The sequence below is a fragment of the Ambystoma mexicanum genome, chromosome 2p (assembly GCF_040938575.1).
Source record: "Ambystoma mexicanum isolate Mex_15411 chromosome 2p, UKY_AmexF1_1, whole genome shotgun sequence".
NCBI classification, from domain to species: Eukaryota; Metazoa; Chordata; class Amphibia; order Caudata; family Ambystomatidae; genus Ambystoma; species Ambystoma mexicanum.
The window spans coordinates 666,920,043-666,947,158 of record NC_090923.1 but is presented as its reverse complement, the minus strand read 5'-3'; the positions used below and the strand labels follow the sequence as shown (position 1 = coordinate 666,947,158).

At 45.7% G+C, this 27,116-nt stretch overlaps 1 protein-coding gene across 2 annotated transcripts in view; it reads left to right on the top strand.

Annotated features, from left to right (window-relative positions):
- The window catches only part of PLEKHG2 (pleckstrin homology and RhoGEF domain containing G2), a 718,440-nt gene that overhangs the window by 664,822 nt on the left and 26,502 nt on the right, over positions 1–27,116 (top strand). For both annotated transcript variants that reach the window (XM_069644246.1, XM_069644245.1), the window contains one exon: positions 343–1,894. In XM_069644246.1, coding sequence (XP_069500347.1) covers positions 343–1,894 — 1,552 coding nt within the window. The remainder of the gene's footprint in view (positions 1–342; positions 1,895–27,116) is intronic.

Below are 27,116 nucleotides of genomic sequence, written 5' to 3'. Positions count from 1 at the left end.
CGGTGGCTAAAGTGTGGTGTGATTTGCATATTTCTGTAGGCCTGGGTGACACAAGAAAAGAATGCCATAATTAAGAAAAACAGTCAGGCAGTCCTCTTCATTGCGTGATGCATATGCCATTCGCCCATAATGCCAGACACAAAAGACCACATCCAAGACACTAACACATGGCATGCCTGGTGGGCCTCCCCGAGTCTGACCAGTTGATTATTGGCTTTCAGTTTCTACAATAGCCCAGTTTACATAGCAAACAAATGAAAGCGCACATTTTAGTTGATGCTAAACTTGAAAATCCCATTCAATCTCCATGTATCTGACCCAATGTTTTTAAATGTGTTGCAGGATCTGCCAAGCCCTGAGAGTCCATGCAAGGATACTGCAGATGACAAGGTGGAGCTTACAGAATCGAGGACATTCCAAGAAGAAATGCAGGAAGCCCTGGACCAGACGTTGGATGTATTCAGTAAGCACCAAATTGAAACCTCTGCAAATGCAGCATCAGAAGAAGCCTCATCCAGACTCCCAGCATGCATCCGTCCTTCCATTAGCGAGTCTTCTGAAGAAGAACCGCGTCAGGAGAGTGGGCCCTCTCCCTTGCACGTCCTCGAGGACCTGTGTCAGGACGAGGCCTACATTATTCCTGATGAATCCGAGGACCTTTCAGATCCTAGAGACGAAGAAGTCTTCCCTTGCTCTGAGAAAGAGCCCCTGAACTGTGGCCTTGACGCGGAAAGTCATGACGCAGATAGCAGTACTCTTGTCATTGTTAAAGACCATTCACCGCCTGGAGATGTAGAGGGCATTGGTTTACATCCGCCAGCAATGTTTGCTCAGAGTCTGCCATGTTGGCCAGAAGCTGATAAATTACCTGAGAAAAGTCCTGTGGAAAATCTTGATAGGATATCCCATGCAAAGAGGGATTCAACCCTGACCCAAGATGACCGCTTGCTGATTGAAAAAATAAAGAATTATTATGAGACTGCCGACACCAACAGTCTGTACATGGACAAGAGAGAGAACATCTCTTTTGTTCCCCCTGGAGTAGTGAAGGACTCTATTCTAAGGTTCAATTACCTTCTCCAGCATGAGAACCGCAAGGATAGAGATGGAAGCGTATTTCAGCAAGGCGAGGGATGCTCTCTACCATCTGCAGCGGTGTGTTCCCCTTACCACAGCGCAAATGTGTGCCACTCTAACAGGGTGTCCTCACCCATTGATGAAGAGCTGCACCATGATGTATTGCCGTTTGATGGCGAAGCTCCCAAGCAACCCTCCAAGGGCAGTGTGGAGCACGAAGAATACAAGTCCTGTGCCGACATTCGAAAGGAGTGGAAAGAGAAGGAACGATCCACCGAGTGGATGCAGAAATCCTGCATGGGTCCTAAAAGAGGAAAGGGGTCTGGGAGAGCTTTTGACACACAGCCGGGGAACCAGTTTCATGAAGAGCTGGTTATTGTGGAAGAATCCGATCTGGACACCACTGCAAGCCCCTCTGCTAAAGTGCACCCCTCAGAAGATTGCAAAAAGGGTCCATTGAGTGGTTGTGACCAGCAAAGTAACCACGTAACTGAAAACGCTTTGGTTCTCAGCCAAAATCAACCACAGGAGAAACAGCTCAAAAATGACCCTTGTGGCAGCCACTCCTCCTGCTGCCCACCTGCCATGCTCTCTAATCTGGGCCTCTGTGATGAAGAGGGCAGCTGCGTGATGCAGAACTCAGAAAAGATCATCAACAAGGTGCAACTCCTGGCTAAGATGTACAGTGAGAAGATCAGCAAGATGAAGACGCAGAAGAGGAGCTGGGACTCTCGAAGCCGCGGGCAGAAGAAGAGGAGCGCACCTGGGAATCTGCCGAGACTTCCTGAAGGAAAGCCGACCGGAACCCATTTATCAGGTGCGCAAGTTATTTCTTGATTGAGGAATCCTTCTCCCATATCAGTCCTTGATGTGGGGGTCATTAACTGTTGCAATCTATATTACTCTTTTAACACATGAAGCTGTACGAGCCATCTGTACGAGCCATAGAGCTGGTTCGATTTTTCATTATGCGTTTTAGTGTGAAATTCTCCATACATGCTCACTGAAGTGTGGACGTTTTCCATAGGCATTGTCCTGTTTAGGTATAATGGCTCCAGGCAGCCTTGTTGTTTAGGTGCCCACAAGCCTAGTTCTCTGGGTTAGGAAGGAGGAGATCACTTCCAAAATATAGCCACCTGGGGATACCAAATGCCAGGAGAAGTGATTACATGATATTTCTCTTTCTCTGGGAATTTGCCAAAGCCCAGTTCAACCCTTTACTCCTACCTGGGCTGGAGTGAGGCACATGGTAATGCATGTTGATGTCTGGAAAGGCTCCACATTGGCTGTCTCCCCTTGGATAGGCAACAGTCATTTGTCTAGGTGCTCCTAGTATTTGTAGGCCGGGTAACTAATACTTCCTATATGCATACCTTACATGGAAAACCACCACTCCCTGTCGTCTGTATAACTGGACCCCACCGCTCGGAGACCATCCCTTTGGTCAATCTCTTTAAAAATCCTGCCAAAATAACCCATCGACCAATCAGAAAATCAGTGTCTATTTAACACAAGGGCCAAGCTTCCACTTTGCTATTGTCAATGAGGTTCACACCCAGCGTTTCTGGGAATAATCTTTGCTTTTCCACACTTTAGCCTTCTTTGCTGGCTGCAAAGGCCCTACCTGTCAGAAGATGCACAGGGCACCATAGATGGGTTTGGGGGCGGCTATGCTGATATAAGGGGATAGGCAAGCTCATACAGCAGGAGGGTGAAGAAGGAAGAACAGATAAGGTAAATCAGAATGATGGAATGGGCAAAAAAGGCAGACCTCCATGGTGACCAAGAAGCGATGACAACCATGTACTGGCCAAACCATGAGGAATCCCACTAGGGGTATACACAGGTTGGGCTTGAGACTACCCACATAAATAAGGGAAGCTCTATTCCTCTGTGCAAGTTACTGTTACAGGCACCACCCCCTACACACCCCTGCAAGAGGGCAGTAAGAGTAGCTTCGGTAACTGGACCCTAATGAACAAACAAGGAGTGTACTTACACCAGACAAGCCTGTGTGGGTCCAGCTGGAACATACAGTGGATACCTTCTGTGGGAACAGAACTCAACTACAAGTAAAACGAGACAAATAAAGGGGCAGAGATTGCCTCCTAGGGCATAGGAGCCAATCGCTGTACAAAGGAATACACAGAGGCACTGGTGCAGACACCATCCAATGCTTACCAGACACTAAGAGAGACAAAAGGGAAACAAGAATTCAGAACAAGAAAGCAGGGAGTATGAATGCAGACGCATGGCACTGGTACAAGGTAATGGAGGCAAGGAACTGGTACAGGGTAACTGAGCAGGGTACTGTTACACAGTAACTGAGCAGGATATTGATACAAGGTAACTGAATCTAGGTAACAAAAGCAGCCTGCAAGACCAGACTGGAAACGCACAAACTATACAAGGCAAGACTGTGGAGAACAGCACTAGAACTAACAGGAAATTGTACAACCAGAAGCAAGATAAACAGATACTGACTAATGGGGTAAAGTGTGAGAGTAAATGGATCTGAAAGCAATGGAAGGGCAGAGCAGGGAGCAGAGAAGCAGACGTAATGGAAACAATGGAAGTAACGTACACTCCCTACCTGCACATGCCCTCGAGATAAATGATCTACTATCCACACTTAATCTGGACTTACTTTGCATCACCGAATCCTGGCTCAATGATGCCTCCTGCCCATCCATTGCACTAGCCCTACTCGCAGGCTACACCATCCTTAGGCAAGATAGATGTGATAAGATTGAAAGGGGAGCCGCCCTTATCCACAAACACTCACTATCCATCAGATTAGCAGACCATAGTATATGGGGTGGTAATGCTGATATCCTATCAGCCAAGCTTACGCTTTCCCCCCAATAATCGAATCAACATCCACATCCTATACAGACCTCCCGGACTCCCAGCTGGCTTCCAAGAGCACCTCTCCCATCGACTCAGCAACAACATTAAAAAGTCCTCCAAAATCCTTCTATTAGTAGACTTAAATTTAGGATACAATGATCCTAAGGATAAATCCGCCGCAACCCTAGCTAAATAACTCGCAGACTTAGGTTTCTCCCAAAGAGTCCTCACCCCTACTCACTCCAAAGGCCGCACCCTTGACTGGGTCATGGATCACAACTGTGCATCCAACATTACCTCAATCACCGCCCTTCCTTGGACGGACCACACATGCATCGAATTCCTCATCCCCACCAACCCTAAACCTAAGACACTCACCCACGCACCACCTGCCACAATAAGAAGTTCTAAAAAACTCAATGCAGACAACTTGCGTCCCCACCTTAAAGGCCCCTGCCTAGCACCACCTTTCTCTCAGGACCCAAATATACTATCAGCTATCTTCAATGATACTTTCACCAATGCCATAAACTCTATAGCCCCACTTGAAAGCAAGAAGGAAAAAAAATAATTTCACTGCAACTCTTGGTTCTTGGAAGAATTCCAAACCCTCTGAGCTCAAAAGCGCCAGTCGTTAAAAAACTGGCAAACGGATCCGAGTGATCTAAATAAGAGCCTCTTCAAACAAATAGCCCTCCAATATAAAAAAGCCATCTTAGCAGCAAAATCCAACTCCTTCAATGATAGGATCTCAAAGGCCAACTCCCAAGCTAAAGAACTATTCGCAATCTTTAATGAATTAGTCACTCCTCCGGCTACTGCTGACGTGATAACTAAAGACAAAGCCTGGTGTGCCAGCATTCAGTCTGCCATGCTCAACAAAATAAAACTCCTCCAGAACAAAATCCAAAACCACCGCAAAGCCCTCCTAAACCAAAAAACCAACTGCCCTACACAAGACAAGTGTAGTAATCTCAATCACGCTCAATTCTCCTTCAGAAACGTCACTGAACCTGAGGTCCTTAATCTCATCAAAAACCTCAAACCATCCCTCTGCAAAGCAGACATTTGCCCTCCCAAAATCATCAAAGAATGCGCCAAATGACTTGGCACCCCTGATTACTGCCTTCATTAACGCATCTTTCCAAACGGGAACTGTCCCAAACAATCTCAAGGAAGCCTGGGTGCGGCCACTTCTAAAAAAAAAAAGGCCACACTTGACCCAGTGCAACCCAACAACTACAGACCGATAACGACAGTCCTGTTCCTCCTAGAAATCCTGGACAAAGCAGCTCACATCCAGATCCAATCATACATAGAAGCTAACTCCATACTGGGCAAAAGACAATCTGGCTTCCGTGTCGGTCATGGAACAGAATCCGTCTTATTAGACCTCCAAAATCAAATCTCACAGATCATGAACAAAGGCAAACCTGCCTTGCTCCTCCTCGATCTATCAGCTGCTTTTGACCTGGTAGATCACCAAACACTCACCACCCACCTCACCCATGCAGCCCACTTCTTTAATCAAGCAGCATTCTGGATCACTTCCTTCCTTGAAGGAAGAGCCATGAAGGTCTACTCCGACACAGCGAACGCAGATCCTACCACTATAAACTGCGGTGTCCCCCCAAGGATCTTGTACAGCCCCCACCCTCTATAACCTCTTCACAAAACCCCTCTTCGACCTACTTGACTCCAAGGGTGTTGCATATACAAACTATGCAGACGACACTCAAGTACTTTTACCCTTATCTGGACTCTATCACCAAGACGCCACGGCCCTTCACAACATCTATGCCACTATCCAAGCTTGGATGGCAATCAATGGCCTCCGTCTTAACGGGGAGAAGACTGAAATTCTTATCCTGGGCCAGTCAAACACATTATCAAAACTAAGCCCCCCAATACAAAAATTTCAACATAGACAACTCAACCATCTCTGTATTATCCTCCGTCAAGATTCTAGGTGTTCACATTGATGCAAATCTATTGATGACCAAACAAGTCAGCACCATAGCCTCTGTATCAACGTTCAGCACCAAACCATCAATGCCATTAAACCCTACTTATCCACCCCCAACCGCATGGCCATAGCTAGAGCAACTATAGGAGCCAAACTCGATTATTGCAACGCCCTTCTAGCTGGCACCTCTGCCAAAAACATTCACAGACTGCAAACCACACAAAACAATGCCCTCAGAGCCGCCATGAGCATCCCTAGAAGAGACCATATATCCCACGCTAGGCGTGAAGCCCGGTGGCTCCAGGTCAAAGACCGTATTACTCTGAAAATCCTCACCATCACTCACAGGTGCATCAACAAAACTGCTCCAGCATATCTATCAGAAGCAATATCAAGGACCACATCCACTCGGCCACCAGAGCTCAGTACACCAAACAGCTACACATACCACGCATAAAGAGAGCCACAACGGGAGGTCTAGGCTTCTCCTATATTGCACCAAAACTCTGGAACTCGCTCCCTGCCACCCTTAGAACTGAAACTTCCATCTCTGTCTTCCGCAACAACCTCAAGGCCACTCTCCTCAACTAGCAAGTGGAGGACTGCCTCCTCCACTTCTGCCATGTATATTGTAATATAACACAAATGTAATATAACTATATTGTAGCCTGTGTATATACTGCTAATGACTATGTAACTATATTGCAACCTGTATATATATTGCTAATGATCATGTAACTAACTAAGCTTTGTACTGTAACAAGTGCGACGATGTCCTCGGGCTGTTGTGCGCTATATGAATACGAATAAAACAAAACAAACAAAACAAACAGAGGCTGAAAGTTGCAGGTGTACAGTACATGGGCTGGGTGTGGCAGGAAATCGGGACAAGAAACGAGGGTTAATTGCTGCAGGGCCAGAGCACAAAGGGAAGAAGAAAAAACCCTGGCAGCAGGCAAAAGGTGTAGAACTGAGCCTGCAAGGCAAGGCTTTATGAGAGCAAGGCAGGAGAGGAGCAGGGAACAGTTGCATTCAAAGCACAAGGCAGAATAGTCTGCCAGGCAGAGAGAGATTCCAAATGGGTCACAGCTGCATGAGGTTCAGAACAGGGAGCTTGACAGTGTGGCTGTTTATAAGCAGTGCTAACAAGGAGTAACGCCTAGGTGGAGCTGCATGATTGGGCTGCACATAGTGTCAGATGTGCTTAATGGAAATACCTGACATGGACTTTAGGAGAGGATCCAATGCTGACAAACTCCAGATGTTTTTGTATAGAAAGAAAGCACAATAATGTTTGTGGCGTTTTGAATGTACAGTCCATTGAAATTAGTTTGGCTGCTTCCAGCATGGTAAAACCAGTGAGCATGCAGCTCAGATTCCAAAAATGTTTCAGGATTGGGTTGACGGGTTTTCCAGATGTCTGGCAGGTGCATTATGGGAATGGAAGTCCATGTTTACGGAGGTACATATTTGTGAAAGGAAATATCAAATGCCGATTATGGGGCTTCTCTGGTAAAAATGGCTTATTGGTCTGCAGACAGGACCACCCATACGCAAAGATGCATAGATATGCGACACTACCCGAGATTTCGGAATTTGGTCTTGTTCTTTCTTTTTTTCATTTGTAAAGCGCCTAAGCCCAGGGGGCATCAAGGCGCTGTTGCAACCAGTTGCACCTATTGTGGGCACATAGGGAAATAAACACCTACATACAGTGCATATATAAATACAGAGAACTCAAGAAGTTATGAGACCAGTCAGTCTTGTAGGGCAAGCAGCCCGGTTTGGTTTATGATATGTTGAATACCAGCAGGTGGTGCTGTCTATTTTAATAACGGTTTGCTACAAAATGCTTGTTCTGTCCATTTTCATTTGAATTTGCAGCCTTCTAATTGGGAAGCCCACACACGCCTGTCAGCCCAGCATCACACATCTGGTATACAGGGTTGAATAGTCCGAAGGGACACTGAGTGGGTTCAAAGGATTGGAGCCCTTGATGTAGAGCCTGATGGTATTGGACTTTTTGATAAAAACCTTATTGATAGCCTTACACTTCTCAGTGGATTCTGGTAACTGTGGGTCTGGTGCGAGGTTTGAGAAGTGTTTTACTGCTGCAGAAAGGGCTTTGCTCCTATTAGAGGCGGCCTTAATGTTGGTGGAATAATAGGTAGCCTTGGATTGGGATATCCAGGTCCACCACTTGGCACATGAGGCTTTGAGGGATAGAAGGTCCTCTGGTTTGTTGGCCTCACAGCAGCATTTTTTGTGACCTATAATGGACCATTTGTTGAGAGCGGTCACCTGTGTGTACAAGGCAGGGGCGGACGGGTTGATCCTGGCGCAGCCCACTTTTTCTGGAGCGAAAGCATCTGCCAAGAGTTGGTAGATACGTGAGGTGACGTTCGTAGAGGTTATCCAGAGGCTCTATTGGAAAAGATTTGAAGGAGTGCCATGTCACCATGGAGTACCTATCCTGACCTTTGTGAGCTGGTAGGGAGTGTGCTAAGGAGATGGAGATGGCTGCAAGGTCTGTCCAATCGATCATGATGAGGTCTGTGCAACTTAGCTGGAGGGAAGAGGGATAAGATGAGGTCTATGGTATTATCCCCTAATGTGCTAAAATGGCCCAGGAAAGGCCCAAATTACCAAAGGGACTAGGAGTCAATGCAAACTGGACTCAAAGACATTTTAAAAGGTGAAGCAAAATCCAGTTTTATTATCATCCAAATAAAGCAGGGACAGCATTCAAGCATTAAAATCATGTTTCTCTCAGAGGATCCCTAGAAAACAATTGGTTAAATACTACAAATTAGTCCTCACTGACGTCCTAACATAATTTTAGTTACACAAACCTTTGAGGAACAGGGATTAGTAAGTAGTGTTGGCTACACATGCACTCTATATGTATAAAACGTTTGATTGGGTCACGCAGATCTGAACGCTCCACCTAGTACCACCTATACATTGATAAAGGTAAAGATACATTATCTCTACACCAAGTGATTGGTTGGCAATCTATTACATGGGTGGCATACCATTGGGGTTTCTATTTGGTTGCTTGGATTCTTGCTGACTAACCTTGGGCAATTCACAAGTTGTCAAGACATGAGCCAGACAGTCAGTAGGGGGAGAGAGGCCCCTGGACTGTCCAGGAAGGCCCCCGCCCCAATCAAACTCTTTGGCAACTGGCTCCAGTGCCCTCACACCCCTCACCCCAACAAAACTGCTCTCAGAGATCAGGCCCCACACCCAGATGGTGCACCGCCAACCTCAAATAACTAAAAACCCTCAATCACCATCTGGAAGGGATCTGAAGAACCAACCCAACCACTCAAAACAAAAGTGCAACCCACGCAAGGAACTGCATAGCATCGTCTCTGAATTCAGTTCCCCCGGGTTGCTCTACCCCCCCTCCGCCCTACTGCCAATCCCTATGCAATGCCTTATTGGAACATTTCCACAACTTCGCTATCGACAGACATTTTGCCATCATCTCTGAAATAGAAATAATGCCCCCACCCATTCCCCAAACTCTTTACAGATGCAGACCTTTGCCTCTTTCTCTTCGATCTCACACCAGGAGTTCCTCTTGCTCCTAGCACAGAGCCACCCATAAGGTTCCCCTGAAGACCCTTGCCTGGCCACCCTCCTCAAAAACATCCTAGCCTCAACCTGTGCAGGTAGTATCGCACGCTCAATCCTTAACATCTGGAATCTTCCAGGAAGCGTTAAAAACCTCCTACATCAAACCCCTGCTCAAAAAACCTATGCTCGACCCACTCCTTCCTCACAACTCTCAGCCCATTTCCAACTCCCGCTTCCTGGCCAAACTCCTGCACCGCACAGCTAACGAGCAACTCGGCCATTTCACTGAAGCCAACAACCTCCTTGACTGTGTCTAATCTGGCTTCAGACCCTTCTGAGGAATGGAGTTCTCCCTAGTGTCTGTTTAGAATGACCTAAAAAAGAACAGCGGCTGATGAAGGATGCGCTGTACTCATTCTCCTTGACCTCTCTGCTGCCTTCGATAACATTGACCACACCATACTCCCAGACAGGCTACACTCTTTAGGAATCAAGACATTGCCCTCACTTGTATCTCCTCCTTCATCTCTAAGCACTGGCAAATCATGCTACTCCACCCTTTCACCTCTACATCCCGATTAGTACACAAAAGGGGCCCACAGGCAGCTTCCTTATCTCCCCTCCTCTACAACATCTTTCTGAACCCACTCCCTGCACTCATCCGCTCCCACAATGTCACCTGCTACAACTACACAGGCCGATACCCAGATCATCCTTAAAATCCCCAAATCACTGGGCTCCCCCCACCCAGATCTGTCATCCTGTCTCTCCGATATTGACTACTGGATGACGTCATCCCACCTCATTCTCAACCCTGGGAAAACTGAAATCCTAGTCTGCTGGAAAACAGTGCTCCTTCCACAGCCTACTCCTTGGCCTCATTCTCTAGGGCCTCCAACCCTCATTCCCTAGGGGCAAACTCCCGCTAACCCAGCAACCTTCACCCGAGTGAAAAACCTTGGATGCACACTGGACATGGATTTATCCCTCTCCCAACACATCAACTCCGAATCAAGAACATGTTTCTTCCACCTATGCATGCTCCGGCGTATCTTCCCATACCTCATCTATCCTCACTGTTTCTCTGCCATCATTTCCATCATCCTCTTGCTGCGGCTTGCCTGCTCGTTGACCTCTCTCCCAGAGAACACATCGGCCCTACACTAAGAGTCCTCCACTGGCTCCCTATTAATCGAGGAACTACCTTTAAAGCCATTTGCATAAATCACTGTGTCATCCACAACAACGGCCCAGAATTCCACCAAGACAAACTCGTTTGCTAGCACTCCTCCAGAATACTCAATTCTGGCACAGCATCTCTCCTAACTGTCCCCTATTACAACTGCACCAGACTGGGCATCTCCTCCTCCTCCGTCCAAGCTCTGATCACCTGGATCTCACGGCCTCTCCACATCCGCCAATCACCTAGCATTCAGAAAGTCCCTCAAAATCTGTCTCTTTTCTTCCTCCTCTTCAAATCTTTTCCCACTCTATGCTGTGATACACGCACAGAAGTACTGGCCCAAACCTGACAACACACCTATCCCCCGAAACCTCCACAGATGCTAGCAGCGTTTGCAGCGGCACACCGTGATAATCTCTGCTCCCCCCTCACCTCCAGCTGATCGTACATCACTCCCCATCCCTCTGTGTCCCCCTCCCACTGCTCAGGCTCTTCTCAGTCTAGGCGGTCCTCAGCTGGCAAGACCAGCCAAACGTGTTGGACCTAGGAAAGCAACATTGAAGTTGAACTCCATCTTAGTTTAAGATATGTATGTCTTGCACCACATCTGTGGACACAGGCCGCAGGCACGGCCACCCATCCATGCACTATAGAATGCAACTATGGCTATGCAAATCCGGGCTAGCAGCTAGCATAGCTGTCCGCACTGAAAACCCTGAAGTGCCTCAACATCTCTGACATTAGTATACAGTGAAAACCTAGAAAATGTTTTGGTCTAGCTGGGCACATGTTGAGTCTCCAGCACTAGCGCTCTATCCGGAGCCACCTGTCATGGGTTTTGACCCATGTTGAATCAATAGACTGGGTAGATGTGAGGATGAGCTGTCGCCGCCCATTATTCTATCCCAGAACAAACTAAATCAATAGACTGGGTGGATGTGGGGATGAGCTATCGCCGCCCACATTCACGCCAGAATAGGAGAACTGTGCAGTTGGCACAAGACCACTCCAAAGATACAACCTTCTTGTGGGGAATTCATTTTCTTAATCCCAAAAAAATGGTTGCATTACCAGTACTCACCACTATCAGAAAGCCGGCGTTTTAAAACCACCAGACTTTTGTGTAAAACTGAATAAATGAAACAAAACCAGACCAAGGAAAGACTTGCTAAGAGGTGGATACAATGTAAAACATTATTCTGAAATGACTTGAAGGAAGTAATTATTTAATGCATATGTACAAATTGTCAGTTTGATTTGAATGTAGAAAACTGGGAACAGAAAGTGACATTTAGCTGAAACCTGGCTTAATGAAACTGAATTCTGCCTGACAACTACCCCCGACAGGAGTTGATACTGGATCAACAGCTGTGTTCCCAGGCCTGGCTGCATCCTGAGGTTACATGGCCCTGTTGATTAGATTAGGGGTGGAGCAGCTGGGGACTACAGGGAGTTGAACAAAGGCCTGTCCTGGACTCAGGCAAATGTTATATTGGGGGGCAGTAAAGTGGCTTCCTCTTAGGGGAAACTGTGAGGGGCAGTGCCTCTGCTAGCAGCTGAGCTTGGGGGAAGTGGATAAACCAGTTATTTCAGCCTGTGATGTGGGAGGCCACACCCCTTTTTGACCAAGGCATAATTTTAAAAAGATAGATAACTCATAGTGCGGACTTGTCAGAATTATATAAGTAATATCATTATTTTTGTGATTTTTCTGTGAACATTTTGAGATGCGTTCGGACCCTTTGGTGTATTCTGGGGGAATACTAGCGGAAAATAGGGTCTCACTCCAAATGTCTGCATGTTAAAAATCTGACACTTCATCAATTAATGTCCATACTCCTTGCGCACATGTGTGTAAATTTGGGTAAATGTCCGATATTGCAAAACCAGTTAAAAAGTGCAAAATGTTGTCATTTTTGAATGCAAGCCCCCAGGAAGATCAGAGGCGGACAAGCATGGACCATAAGGAATATGTGCACATGTAATTTCAACAAATTGTATATCTGGGAAGGATGTATTTGAATCAAATATAGATTTGTGGGCAAACTGACCAGGGGAGGATCCTCTGACCCATAAAACCTACAGCATCACTCTGACTCACATTTCCTTCCCCCAATCATGGGAGAGGGGAGAATTGGGCCAATGACAAGTAGAGAGGGGCAGGCTTAGCTAGGCCCAGGCACACACCCATTTTCAAAACACATAAAAAGAACAGACTGCTGGGACAGGTAGAGAGATTCAAATCCAATTGCTGCGGAGCGTTTTGCCGGACCACACAACATCCAGAAGATACCAGTTCCAGACTGACTCCAGCTACATAGTCCAGAACCTAGAACTTGTACTTTAGAACCTAAATCAGAGGCCTAAAACCACAAGCTGAGTTCTCTGCAGCAGGCCTCAAATCATTGCAAGCTACTCACAGCCGGGCGAGCTGCTTGAATCCCTTGCCAAGAACTTTTTGGCAGGACCAGTGCAGAGATCCAGGAGCCGTGCAGAGACCGCTGTATCCGGACAGACCAGACCAGAGATCCAGAGTGACCCAGACCGCTGTGAGCAGAACCAGAGAGCTGACCCAGATCACTGTGAAGTGCCCAGACCAGAACCGGAGTCCAGTCCAAAACCTGACCAGATCCGTGGCGAGGCCTATTTCAAATTTATATTGTGAGTACCTAGCAGAACTGTGCAGAACCAATCTCTTAAAATAATGTAATCCAAACTATTTTAACCTAAGTAGAACAGCCTCCTAGAAATCGTGTCATCTGTCATTTGTAAAGCTGCACAACTGTCACCTGTCAATTCTGAAGCTGCAAGCTGTCACCTGTCATTTTGAGTTTACTTTAAATCCGAAAAACTACCTTTATTTAATCGTCCGTATCTCTGGAACCGTTTGGGATAGGAACGAAATTTTCCTCTGAAAGCTTAGAATCTCAGCTTTCCAACGAACCTAGAACCGACTTGCTACTCCTTATACTTTTGCCGTAATCACGATTCACGCACTCACGAATTTTACCGCGATTTGCGATTTGGTTAAAAATCCAGCCACGTGTAACCATCAGCAGTCATTTCTTTCCTTGCTAAAAATTCGTTTGCCTCTTAATCACCATCTCTGAATCATTGCTAAAGTGAGCCTGAACTCATCCCAAGTATCTCTCACTCACCCTGAACCTCCTAAAGGGAATTAAAAGCATTTTCAGCATATTTCTCACTTCATTGCCACCACATTCAAAGCACTTGGGCCTGTGTTTTAAAACTCATACCGGTTGTCTCTAAGCTTGCTGGGGGGGAACTGAATTTCGTATTGTATTTGATTGCATTCCTGAGAACTGTGTGCTCCTCTTTCCATCTACTTCCATGTCTTACATTGCATAGGGGAGGGGGGTGAATTGCCAGAGAAAAAGTGATTATATTATCTTTTGCTAAAATCATCTCAAGTATTTCTGTACTGCATTTTATTCCTCATTGCTTTTCCCTCGAAATCATAAAATTATTTTTGCTACTTGATCCATCCTATACTAACTCCTCATTGATTATAAAGAAGTGTGCTAGTGTCAGATTACCCATTGTTGATTAACATTATAGGGCGATATCGATTATTAATTTATTATAAAAGCCTGGTATCTATATTCAGTCTTATTTCTCAAATAAACCTTTAAACTTGCAAAACAGAACTACTTCTTGACTCAGTGGGGTCAGGGGGATTCTAAGAGAGGGGTGTTATATAGGGGTAGTCATCCAGAGCTCATGAACTGGACATAAAGATATATCAATAAGGGTTTCCATTCAGTGTCCCAGACTAGGCATTGACTTAGCTGTAGTGTTGAATTGAATCTTCTTACACACCTACAGCACCCGCCCACATGCCTGACCTCAGATCTGCCTACTGGAGCCAAGCCAGCCCACCTAAGTACTAACATGCCAAAATGCACACACGCATCTTAAAGCCAACTCTTAGAATCTTGCATACATGGACTTCGGTCCCCAAGGACGTTCCAACCACAAAGCGCATTCCGGCCATACAAATGGGGAAAGGGCGCTATATAAATGACCAATACAATATAATACAATACATTGTTCATTTAAAAAAGTTACGATCCCTCATTCCTAGGCCATGAGCCAAGATGATCTCTTTGTACTTGGACTTGTGCAGCACCTTGTGTCTCTGTGTATGTGTCGAGAATAAGGGCAGGTGTTCCATCTGTGTTCACTTCTAATGAATAGACATTGTCTTCGAATAATGAGTGGCCTGTGATAAGACACAATCGAATTAGCTCCTATTTATTAAGGTTTTAGCTAATATTGCCATGTGGGCTGTGTTTTCTGTTGCCACAGGGGACACTCTTGAATTATACTTCATGGAGCTTTTTGGCTTACAGTGTCCTTACACCTGGCTAACAAAGACTGGTTGCCCTCTTAATTAAAATGATAATATATTGCTTGCGTCCTGGGAATTGTTATCCCGTGCTTTCGTTCTGTCGTTCTTATCTGCCCTTATTCATGGCAACCTTGTCTTAGGTTGCTAGCTACTGTCTGAACTCTGCACAGATCTGTATTTCTGTGGTTTCAGCGTTTTGAGTGCTCTCAAAGTCTTGAGGCCTTTCTTTTAGTCAAAAGCATGCTTTGGCTTCCTTTTTAAAGATGATGGCTGCCCAATTACACTCTTTTTTCTATGCTAGTGAGCTGTATTTGTGTATTGTACATGTTGGATATAACTTCTACATTGCATCTGTTAGTGCTCTTCATGTCGTTTGGATGCTATGTTAATATTCTTCATTTATAAATGCATATTTTACCTAGTGTCTACATCTCTTCACGTGGAGTGCCTGTGTGCTTTGTGTCTATTGCATGTGCTTGTTAAGGTTACAATGGTAGTTTGACTGCTTTTGCCATCTTCAGACTAAATAGTCTGTCTTGCTGTACCTGCCTGGGATAAGGGCAGTACGGTTGCCTCAGCGAGTAATGTTTCTCACCTGTGCGGTATTGGGCCAGGGAGCGGCAGACACTACTGATGACTACTGATAACACATTAATCTGCCTCTCAACAAATGTGTGTGTGCGGGGGCTAGAATGCATTGGGTTATGTCCAGTGATTCTACCAGGGACAGGAATGCGTGTCTGGTGTTTTAGGTTGCTTGGGGAGGTGGAAGTCTCCATGCAAGATGTTGGTCACATGAGAGACAGAAGCAGTTAAAATGTTGTCCTTAGTCTCATCTAGGAAGGTACCACACCTGTGAGGTGATATGTAGATGAGGTGGAAGGAATTGGAATTTCCATTGAATCAAATAGTGATTGATTGTGTGCCATACAAGGCCAGTCAACTTTGTAGATCACTGCCACACCTCCTCCCGTTTTCCCATACTGCTCATGTTAGATAAAGTATCCGGGTGGGACGAGGTTGTCAAAATGTGGAAGGAGATTGGTGTGAGCCATGTTTCGGTAATGAAGATAGCATCACACTTATTGGTGATGATCAAGTCCGAAATGTCTGATACATGTAGGATGGCTGAGCAGGTGTTAATCAGCAGTAAAGTGCATTTATGGCACGAAGGGGAAGGGGGAGCGTTGATGTGGATTTGGAGAAGGTTGGCCGGGTTGCATGTGTGGTCTGGATTAGTGCGTTTGCCTAGCTGGGCCCTCAAGAGTGTGGAGGATAAGCTGGGTTTGTGAGAGACACATGGTTATGTCTTACTAGTAGCTAGGTTTTGAACCACTGTCTTTCTTGCCATCTTCCTCCTGTTAAGGCTCTGTCCGAAACCCGGTAAAAGCAACAGGGTGCTTCAACTGGTTTAGATTGTATAGGGGGTTTCAGACACCCTAATCCACATCCCAATCTGCAGGGTTTGAATGGTACATGTATCCAGGTAGGTGATCTGGTGTAGCCCCCAGACCAGCGTTGTGAATATCAGGGGAGGTTTTGTAGCCATTCAACAGTCAACCTCTGGAACTTTTATCCAAAGCATCAAGAGGTCCTTGAAGGCTGCTGTGATATCGCGCGGTGGCGATTGACAAAGCCAACTCTGTAAGGTGAAGATCCTCCTCTTTCAGCTGGGGGAAGTCTTCTAGGTCTTTACCTCCCTTGAACTAGTGAGCCCAACCTGTTTACAATCGGGCATCTTCCTTCACTGCTGCCCACTCGTTGGCTGCATCATCGTGGAATACTGTGATTGGGTTCTGTTGCATCTCTTCATCCTGAGCAGAGGTCTTTCTTCTTCACGATCCTGAACTTCCGATGCAGGCATCTTCTGTGACTGGAGGTGCTCAAGGAGAGGCCAGAATGCCAATAAGCCGGGCTCAATACTGACCCTTAAACCTAGTTCTGCGCTTGTGACACCTGGGCCTTCTACTACACAGCAGCCACTGTTGTGAGAAGTCTTCCCCAAATCTTCTGTCCTACCTAGAGTCACTGACTGTCCTCTTCAATCACCTGAGACTTACCTGCGCACCTTTTTTGCTGTCCCTCTGGTGCTTGGTAAATATATACATAGGGCACAACGTCCTTACCTAACACCACCCTGAGCCTCTTATTTGCTGGGGGAACATATATGTAAGATTTTTGTTTGGGGTCCTTCTGACTCCCTGGAAAAGGCTACCGTCTATTCCATACAGGTGCACATAAGTGCAGACTGGTTTGCCAATGAACTGTAATGGTATACTTCTAATTAACTTGATCCCATTCAACACTATGGGAGTTTGTTTATTTATATTGCGCACCAAACCCGTAGGTATCTAGGCGCACTCACAAACGTTACAATGATATTACAGCATGAAAACACAGTGAAAAACAATACAGGTGAATTATTTACATTTACATTACATAACTATGATGTAGATGGGATGCTCGATATTACAGATAACAGAAGAGGAATACAGTGCAAATATATACAGATATGGCTATATGGAAATTGCAACTCCCGTTGAAAAAAGGTGGGATGAATTTACCCAACTTCAGTGAATACCATCTTTCATTTTCGACCCGTCATCTCTGTAAATTCCTTGTTCCAAATGAGGAATGTCCACAGTGTGTGGGTACATATTGTAGGGCACCTGGCGGGGTCCTGATTTACCCAGGTGGGTATACGTATAATAGACAAAAAATCAGGATGACGAGATCCGACAGAAAACAGAACACTTCTGTGTGTGTGTGTTTATTTGGCATCAACACAGGAAGTTTCAGGTGACTAGACAATTTATTTTACAGTTCTTTCGATAAGCACGAAAGGTAAGTGAAATAAAAACGGACAAGGTTGGTGATGGATAGTAGTAACACATATAGGTGTCGGCCTTAGAACTATTGAGGTCAAAACTTGGTGAGTCGGCTCCACCCCCCTTGTGTATGTTATATGTAAATATTGTTGTGTGCACCATGTGTAAGCTATGCCTTGGACCCATGCAAGTCTGAGGCGCACTTTTCCCTGCTCTCTTGGGTTGTATACCCCCTCCATCTGTGGGAAACGTGCATCTGATTGAAGTTTTGACTTTAACAGTTCTGAGGCCGACACCTATATGTGTTACTACTATCCATCACCAACCTTGTCCGTTTTTATTTCAGTTACCTTTCGTGCTTATCGAAAGAACTGTAAAATAAATTGTCTAGTCACCTGAAACTTCATGTGTTGATGCCAAATAAACACACACACACAGAAGTGTTCTGTTTTCTGTCGGATCTCGTCATCCTGATTTTTTGTCTATTGTCCACAGTGTGTGACATGGGAATGTGGCGCTATATCCCAGTTGGAACCCAGAGCTCTGCTGACTTCAAAGAAGATTAACTCGAAGGGAGCGAATCCTTTGACTGGTTTTCTGCAAGATTGCTGGTGTGATATCACAAAGCGCATGGAGGCCAACCCCTACCTGCATATGGATGCCTCCATTTGGCTGAATCCAGCCCTAAAAAGCCAAGGGAAGGTTTTTCTCTGCCGGGAATAAAGTACCTCCGTGATCTAATTGATGGAGGAAGTTGGATCCCGGACGCACAGCTGTGCCGGACTTATGATAAGGCTGTTTTTTCATTCTCCGAGTACAGAAAATTAAAAGGTATTGTCACTGCTAGTCTTGGTGGTGATGATTTATTGGAACCAAATACTGCCTGGTCTATGTTGCAGTTATGTGGAAGTGCAGCTCATCCTGCTGCCACGATGTACGGATTCCTGAAATCTTTCAGGAAGGAAGAGTCGAGGCTGTCAGTGATCTGGGCAGAGGAGTTAGGAGAAGAAATTTATGATGTCTGTTGGCAGCGCTGCTGTGAGAATACCCGATTGGTAAGTCTAGTTTGGGGTCTTAGAGCATCACGAACGAAATTGCGCTTTAGGTCCTGTTGGACACCAGTTTGGTTGTTTAAGAGACATCTCATGGACAATGAACTCTGTTGGAAGTGTAAGGGTGCTAGAGGTTCCCGCAGCCATTTGATATGGTTCTGTCCTAAGACAAAGACATTCTGGGAGTGCATATGTGAGAGGTTGGGTCTGGTTTTGAGTTGTACGATTCCCCTCTCTGCTTCCTTATTGATTCTTGGGGACGTTTCAAAGATTGATGATATCTCCTTTGGGCAGGCAACTTGGATACTCCGCGCCAGTATGATAACCAAGATGATGATATTGAGATTATGGAAATCAAGCAGCTCGCTTAACATTGATGAATGGGTGGATGAACTATTGACTGTTTCATCTTATGAGAAGGCAATTTACAAGAATGTGGATGATGAGAAATTCTGGGACATTTGGAACGGGTTCCTGGAGGTCTACAGTTGAATTTCATTTTCTGTGCACAATGAGATGTCTCTGTAGTTGGAATATGCTCTTGCTGTGTTCATTAATACTTGTAATTTTTGTTTAGAGTTTTTTTTTTTGGGATTCTACATTGCTGGCTTCATTCGCTAACCAATTGTTTCCTGGTTCTCTGTCCTTTCTTGGTTTCTGACTTTCTTTCTTTACTTTTTTCTTCTCTCCCTGGATTGTCTATTTTTCTCATTTGCTGAATTGGTTTTTATATTTATTGTTAATTATTTGCATAGATAATGTGTTGCTCACTTATGACGTTTGTATTCTGTAATGTTGGAATAAAAGTTTAAACCATAGATATGTTGTATAGAACCAGCAAACTCATACAGTATTCAGGCATCATTTGAGAAAAGCCAGGTTTTCGTTTTGTTTCTAAAACTGTGGAAGGACGGTTCTGATCTGAGGGGAGCAGGCAAGGAGTTCCACAATTTCAACAGCCAAGACTGGAAAACTGCTACCTGCTAAGATTGTATCTAGGAATATTGAGGCAGTTAGAGTGTGGTGTTCTTGTCGGACGTGTACAAGACTTTTTAGCAAATTTGTCTGCTAAGTACATAGCATAGTACATTGTAAACTAGTTTGTACCATGCCGACAGCGTTGATGTCTTGGGTGATGACTCCTCCTTGGGGAAACACTGCAATGCAGTTCAGTGGAGTGCAGCATTAGCTCAGTCTCTGTGCAAATAAAGCATGTTAGGGTGACATGGAATCTTCCCAGCGTTGGGGGCCCGTAAGGTAGCTACCAGCAGTACCGAGTCCCTGCTCTAGAAAGATTGTGTGCGTGGCAGTATCGGAGGCATATGAAAAGAAACGGGCAAGAATACCCTAAACACCCATATGATCGCTCTAGGCCAGAGAACAAGGGCTAGCCACACGAGCTTTGTTCTCTAGAAATGAGAACTGCGTGCTACTCCATGGAGCCACCGGCCTCCTAGGTGTGGGATATATGTAGGCATGAGAGGACCGGTCGATAGGGTATTTTAGCCTGGGTGTGGCCTGGCCAAAACCAAGGCTTGGCTTAACCTGGGGCATTCCTGATTATGGGCACCTATTTTATGGTTACCCATCTAGGAAGCACTAGTTGGGAACCAGCCGGGCCCATTGCAACCTTTGCGATTTCCCTAAAACACCCACATGTAGATGGGACCCAAGGACCAAGACCAAAAGTGGGGTCCCTACTTGGCTTGCAAATAGATGCAGAAAGGGCCTGAAATTTGGCACTTTGCCCCAGGAGTGGCTGGGGTTTGCAGCTGGAAGACGTCACACATCTAGTGTCGCCCCAGTGGCTCTTTGAAGGCACTCTGGCAAATCTTGCAGGTCAGACCTGCACTGCTTGCACTGAAACACGAGCGCTTTGACTGACAGCCGTCATTCCCTTCTTCTCAGGGATTCCCCGTTTCTCAATAATGTCCTGCTTACTCAAGCCCATCATCGTCATCTGTGGCCAGATACCTATTCAACTTTGGGCAGAGTTTACAGCAGTCACCGCCTCTCTGTGGACACTTTTAAAGTTAGAACAACGTCTCGTGGACTCCAAAGGCCCCATTACAAGTATGGGGAGTTGGCGATCAGGATAAAAACAAGATACCTCCCATTAATAAACTACCATCTAATTACAGATTGGGATCACGTGCTTTCTTTTACAGCATGGGGTACATGGAAAGTACTGCATCGAGTAAATTACCTGTTTGTACCCCATACCCAGTACATTCTTTACTTCATCCCAAAAATACCCCACACTCTCAACCTGCAATTCAGTAGTATTATAAAAATAGGAGGTATTTATCATGACACTTGTTTTTTTACTGACACTGCCATTCTTGTAAGTAAGAGCTTTAGAGTTTCTCTTCCACTCCCAATAGGAGGCAACACCTGTGAACGCTCTGTATCCATAACCCACTAATCACAAACGCACTTGGACGGCCACTTCAAGCCCCCTCTGTTCTTTGTTCCCAGTTAGCACTTGACAAGGCCCTGGTGCAGTCTGAAGTACTCCATCGGCAGGCTAAGACTGATGCTGTCTGATTCTCTGCTCCTCGTTTCCTCTCTCCCAGCCGCCCCACCCCTTCCGCCACATCCCCCACAGGCATTTGGAGTAAAGAATTTGATGAGACTTCCTGCATGGTTATGTCACTCTTAACAAACCGATGTTAAATTCTCGCTGTTCTGCAATACACCTTATGGTCCTATTTTTCTAGATTATCTTGGAGGCTACGCCCCAACACCTCTTGACTATGTTAGCTCAGATGGTGCAATATGGGCCACTTTGAAAACTCATTCCAGGGCCACCTTGGATTCCCAGTCCACCCCTGTGTATAAATCTAAAACCAGCGCAGGCAGCTGCCGAGTGCCTTGGACTCCTAGCTGTGACAGTCACGGAGTCCATTGGAATGAACGTTTAAAAACATAGGACAATAGGTCAGTGTCTTCCCCTCCAATCAGCAGCTTCCTTGCAGTACAATTAACATCCTGCCCATTTGCTTGTCTTTAGCTGAGTGGGTTGCATTGTGGGTAAGTTCACAATCGTTTTCACATTTGGGTTAGTACAGAGGTTATAACATTATTTAGCTGACCTCTATGGGGCCCAGTGGGCAGGCATGGTATTTTTGACTACACAGCTATGATAGATGTTCAGTAAAAAAATGCCACCCGTATCCACTGGGCCCCACAGCGCCTCTCTCACTCTCACTCTTCCCCCCCCCCCCTGCTAATCAAAGTGATTATATGTATGCAAGGCGCTTTGGGGGGTAGCGGGGGTTTATGCAAGGCGCTTCAGGGCTGGGGGGAGAATCAGGTATGGTAATTTCTACTAGACATCTATCATAGATGTCCTGTAAAAAAAAATACCATCCCTGTCCCCTGGCCCCCACAGACGGAGAGCTGATTTTGGCCGGGTGGAGAGTGGATTGTGCAACAAAGGCATTTTTAAAATGCCTTTGTTGTACAAACCTCCAACCCCCACTTGCCAAAATAAGCTTGCACATGTGCACACACACCCCCACCAAGCGCTCAGTCTCATTCACACCAGCACCCATCATGCACTCGCTCATAGCACAAGCATACATGCATCCATACACATATTTAAATAAATCCATGAACATGCAAACACACACATTTACACAACATATACACAGCAAGCACTCTCATTCACATGAGCACCCATCATGCACTCACTTATAACACAAGCATGCACGCATCCATACACACTTAAATAAATGAACATACAAATGCACACATTTAGACAACATAGTACACACTGCAAGCACTCGCTGTCTCATTCATACGAGCATCCATCATGTACTCACTCATAACACAAGCATGCACGCATCCATACACATATTTAAATAATAAATAAATGAACATACACACACATTTAAACGGACACACAGCAATCGTGGTCTCATTCATACCAGCATCCATCATACATTCTTTCACCTAACGACACAAGAATGCACGCCTACATACACCTAATTTAAATGAAAAAATACGAACATAAACAAATGTACCTTCTGCCGTGGGTCTTTCCTCTCCAGCACTCAGTCCCCCTGCAAGCATGAACAGGAATTAGGAAGCTTCCTGGTTTCTGCACCTGCCCCCTTGCACATACAGACATGCAGTTCCCCAGCCAGCATTTCCAATGAGCTATGCAAGGCTGGGGAAGCAAAACGCCCCAGCCTGGCATGGTTCATTGAGCTTGTACGGCTAGGGAACTGTAACTGTCAAAGGGACACAGTCAAAGAGAGCTTATGCTTGCAGGTGCACAGGTATTGGGGAGGACCGGCAAATGGTCGATGACAATCGGCAAATGCGGGAGAGTTGAGACAAATGGCATGCTCCATAAACTTATTCCTGTACGATATCCCTCCTTTATTTCGCCTAGAAAACTTCCCCTACACTTACTGAGTCTACCTTCACTTCGCCAGACATTTACATTCTCATACCTTTACTTCTGCATACCTTTACTTCTGCATACCTTTACTTCTGCATACCTTTACTTCGTCTGCATCTTCACAGTCAATGGATGTGGTGAAGGTTAGCTAAGGGTTAGGGTTGGGGTCAAAGGGTGGCAGTGGGCTAGAATATGGGGTGACAAAGAAGAGGGGTACAGGGGGCCTCCTCCTGTAATGATGAGGTGATGGTATGGAGAAGGAAATGTGACTACGTGAATGTATGGTGCAGTGAATGCAGAAGTAAAGACATGCATCCTTTCTGGACAGGGATGAACCCACACAGAGATGGACGGTAATCCTTCTCTGCAGGCCTATGTCTTTAAAATGGATCATTGTGCCCGTTTCCCACTCTGCAGTGTCACCGCTAGTTGTGTGGTGAGTAAAAGGGAACCCACCAAATTGAGGGGACTTCTTGCAGGGGCCCATGTTCTCAGGGAACCTGTTGACACCTCAAGAGGTTCTGGAAGACCCACTATTGCACCCTAATGAGCAATTCCAGGTTACCCCAAACATAATGCTAGTCTCTGTCTGTGTAGGTTTCACTTTTGATTCATTGGATCTCCTGGCACAATATTTTAATCCGGTGTCGTTTCTCCTGGCATATGATGTATGATTGTGGTCTGTTTCGTGGTGTATCAGCCACTACTTTAGTGATGTGGCCCAAGAATATACATGCCTCCTGTGCATCCACTGTTTCTATCGAGTGCACGTTTTTCTGATGATTTGATGCAGAAAACCACCTGGGATCTTTCGCATTGGAATGTCTCATGTTTTCCTGTTCATGATTTAGATTAACACACTTGCTGCTTTGCGCTTAAGTGTTTATTTACACACCTCACCCAGCCCCTCTCAACCCCACCCCCCCACAACCGCCGAAGTGTCATGGGGTCGGTTTTCAGAAAAGTAATATTTCTCCAGTTTTCTGTGCAGGGCAAATACCTCAAACTAAGAGGCTGCTCGCTGAGGGCTTAGGCTCCCCTCTAGATTGGAAAGTTGTGATGCATTGCATGTGCGCACCGTGCAGGACAGAACTTGCCTGATTAAGGGCCAGCCCGGCGGGACTCCTCCGCATCTGCTGCAATCCTTTGAGCATCAGTAAATTAGTCTTTGAAGGGATCTCCACGCCGGGGATAGGACACGCGCTGTTCCAGCTCTCGGAGCCTTGATGCCATTGCTTAATCCTCAGTAGACCATCTCCGTACCACCAGGTGGTTTTGCCCCTTTTTGAATTTGTCATAAAATATGCCAAACACACCTCTAATGTATTGAGAGAGAAAACGAAGGGTAGTCTGCCACGCTATGCGGAGCAAGGTGGATCTTTGAGAATTCATGCACTAGCAAAGATGCAGATTTCAATTGCCTCATCCAGACATTTTGCTTACATTACTTTGCCCTTTAAAGTCCTAACCAATTGCAGTGAATTACACCAAGGCCAAGGAAGACTTTGACGTTGTAATGTGGCATAGAGTGATTAACGTAAGCTAGATAAAAACCCAATGCTTACATAAGTTGGCCCGTCCTCTTGCAAAGTCCTCCTTTTACAGGTTGAATTACACTGATTTGTGGGAATTAGATTGACCGTGTTCACCGACACACACGGTTTCCCTCATCTCATTCAATAGGGATTTCTTTTAACTTGGATCTCAGAAAAGGAATTGGAAACATAGTTTGTAGTCCTGATTTGATGGCTAAAAATTAGGACATAATGTACTCAGTCACACTATTTAATAAAGCATGTGTCATGACTTGTCTTTGAACATTTTAACTTCTGTTACCCGCTTTACCCGCTGTTACCCGCTTTAAGCAAATTGCAACAGAGACCGCCTGGCCCGACGATGCTCTTACCTTTAGAAGGGGTCTCACCGAAGAGCTCAAGGACCAGGTGTCTCAAGTTCCCCAACCTGCTAATCTCACCGAGATGGTCACTCTAGTCATGAAACTAGATTACCAGCTTCAGGAACGCCATGCTGAATGTTAAAAAGGGCGTTCCACACATCTGACACGCGACCCACCCCGACCTTTTGTCGAGAGTACAGATAATGAGGAACTGATGCAGCTAGATGTGACTCGTGGGCCTCTCTCCTCTGAGTGAGCCCATAGCCCACCCCCAAGACAGTCATGAAATGCTAGTTCCCGATCGTAGAGGGAACCGTGATCCGGGAAGGTCCGTTGAGCTCCTCTGAATGCACGTTATCTTCTGTAGAATAGTCTATGGTGGTCATCAGTGTCACTTTACGTCTCCCCAACCGGGACCTGCTTAATGTAACCGCATTAATTAATTGATTGTGGTGCTGCAGAGTTGTTTATAGATGACCAGTGGGCTCTGGAAAAAAGAACCTAGGGTCCCTAAATGCGCCATCATACCTATGGAAGGAGTTGATGGATCCCCTTTGGTCCCGGGTCCTATTAAGGTGCAAACATCCTTCTTAACCATGTCCATAGCCTCCCATATGGAACAGATTACTTTTGATCTCATCAAAGCAGCCCATTACCCTGTCGTTCTGCGATTACCGTGATTGCATCGTCCTAACCCATTTGTCAATTGGACTACTGGTTCTTTGTTTATGGGCTCTGTATTCTGCATCTCCCACTGTTTAACTAAGGACTCAGTAGGACTTCATTTTTTGGCATTATTGGTGTCTCAGGTCACCTCTTCCACCTTGGTTGATTGAATTCAAACCATCCCTGAGCCATACCATGGTTTCCAAGACATGTTTTTGGTTCTCCAGTACAATGAGTTGCCTCTGCATCATAGAGATGACTGTGCAATCGAGCTGCAACCAGACAAACCAGTGCCATTCAGTTGCATGTACATCCTTTCAGAAGCAGAGAAAGACTTTCTTAACCATTACCTGCAAACCAACCTTAGAAATGGCCTCGTTACGGAGTCCAAATCCCACGCAGGGGCTTCTTTGTTCTTCATTAAAAAAGGAAACCACCACGGAATTGCGCCCGTTCATTGAATTCCGCGGGTTCAATAAAATCACAGTACCCGATAGATTCCCATTGCCTCTTAAGCCCCACATTCTGGATTCCATCAAGGGGGCATCCATTTTCACCAAGCTCAATCTCAGTGGAGCCTACCATGTTATTCGCATTTGCCCCGGAGACTGATGTAAAACGGCCTTCATAGGCCCTTCGGACACTGAGTATCGAGTAATGCCCTTCGGCCTCTCCAATGCCCCTGCTGTGTTTCAGCGCTTTATGGATCATGTGTTTGCAGACCGTCACAGACCTTGAACGTCATGTGAAAGCAGTGTTAGAGACAATCCTCTTTTTGTCAAACTGGACAAGTGTGTATTTTATCAACCAGAAAGTCCCCTATTTAGGTTATGTCCTGTCTGCACAGGGTAATAAGATGGATCCCGAGAAAGTAACAGCTCTGCTTGAGTGGCCAATTCCTTTATCTGTGAGAATTGCAATGTTTTTTGGACTTTAAACCTTTTTTACAGAATGTTTACTTCACAAGGGGTCAGGTTTGTTTGGACACCTGAAACCCAAACAGCCTTTAGGGCCCTGAACATTTATTTCGCCTCTACCCCCATCTTACGGATGCCAGACAAGAGCGGGGGCTTCATAGGACGCATCGCACAGTGCATTGGGAGCTGTACTAAAGCAAAAGAGTCGTCATGGCTGAAGAATTCCTGGTGCCATACCTGTCGAAACCCCTGTCCCCTTCTGTACTCAATTATGCAGTCCTGGAGAATGAGTTACTAGTTATTAAGAGGGCC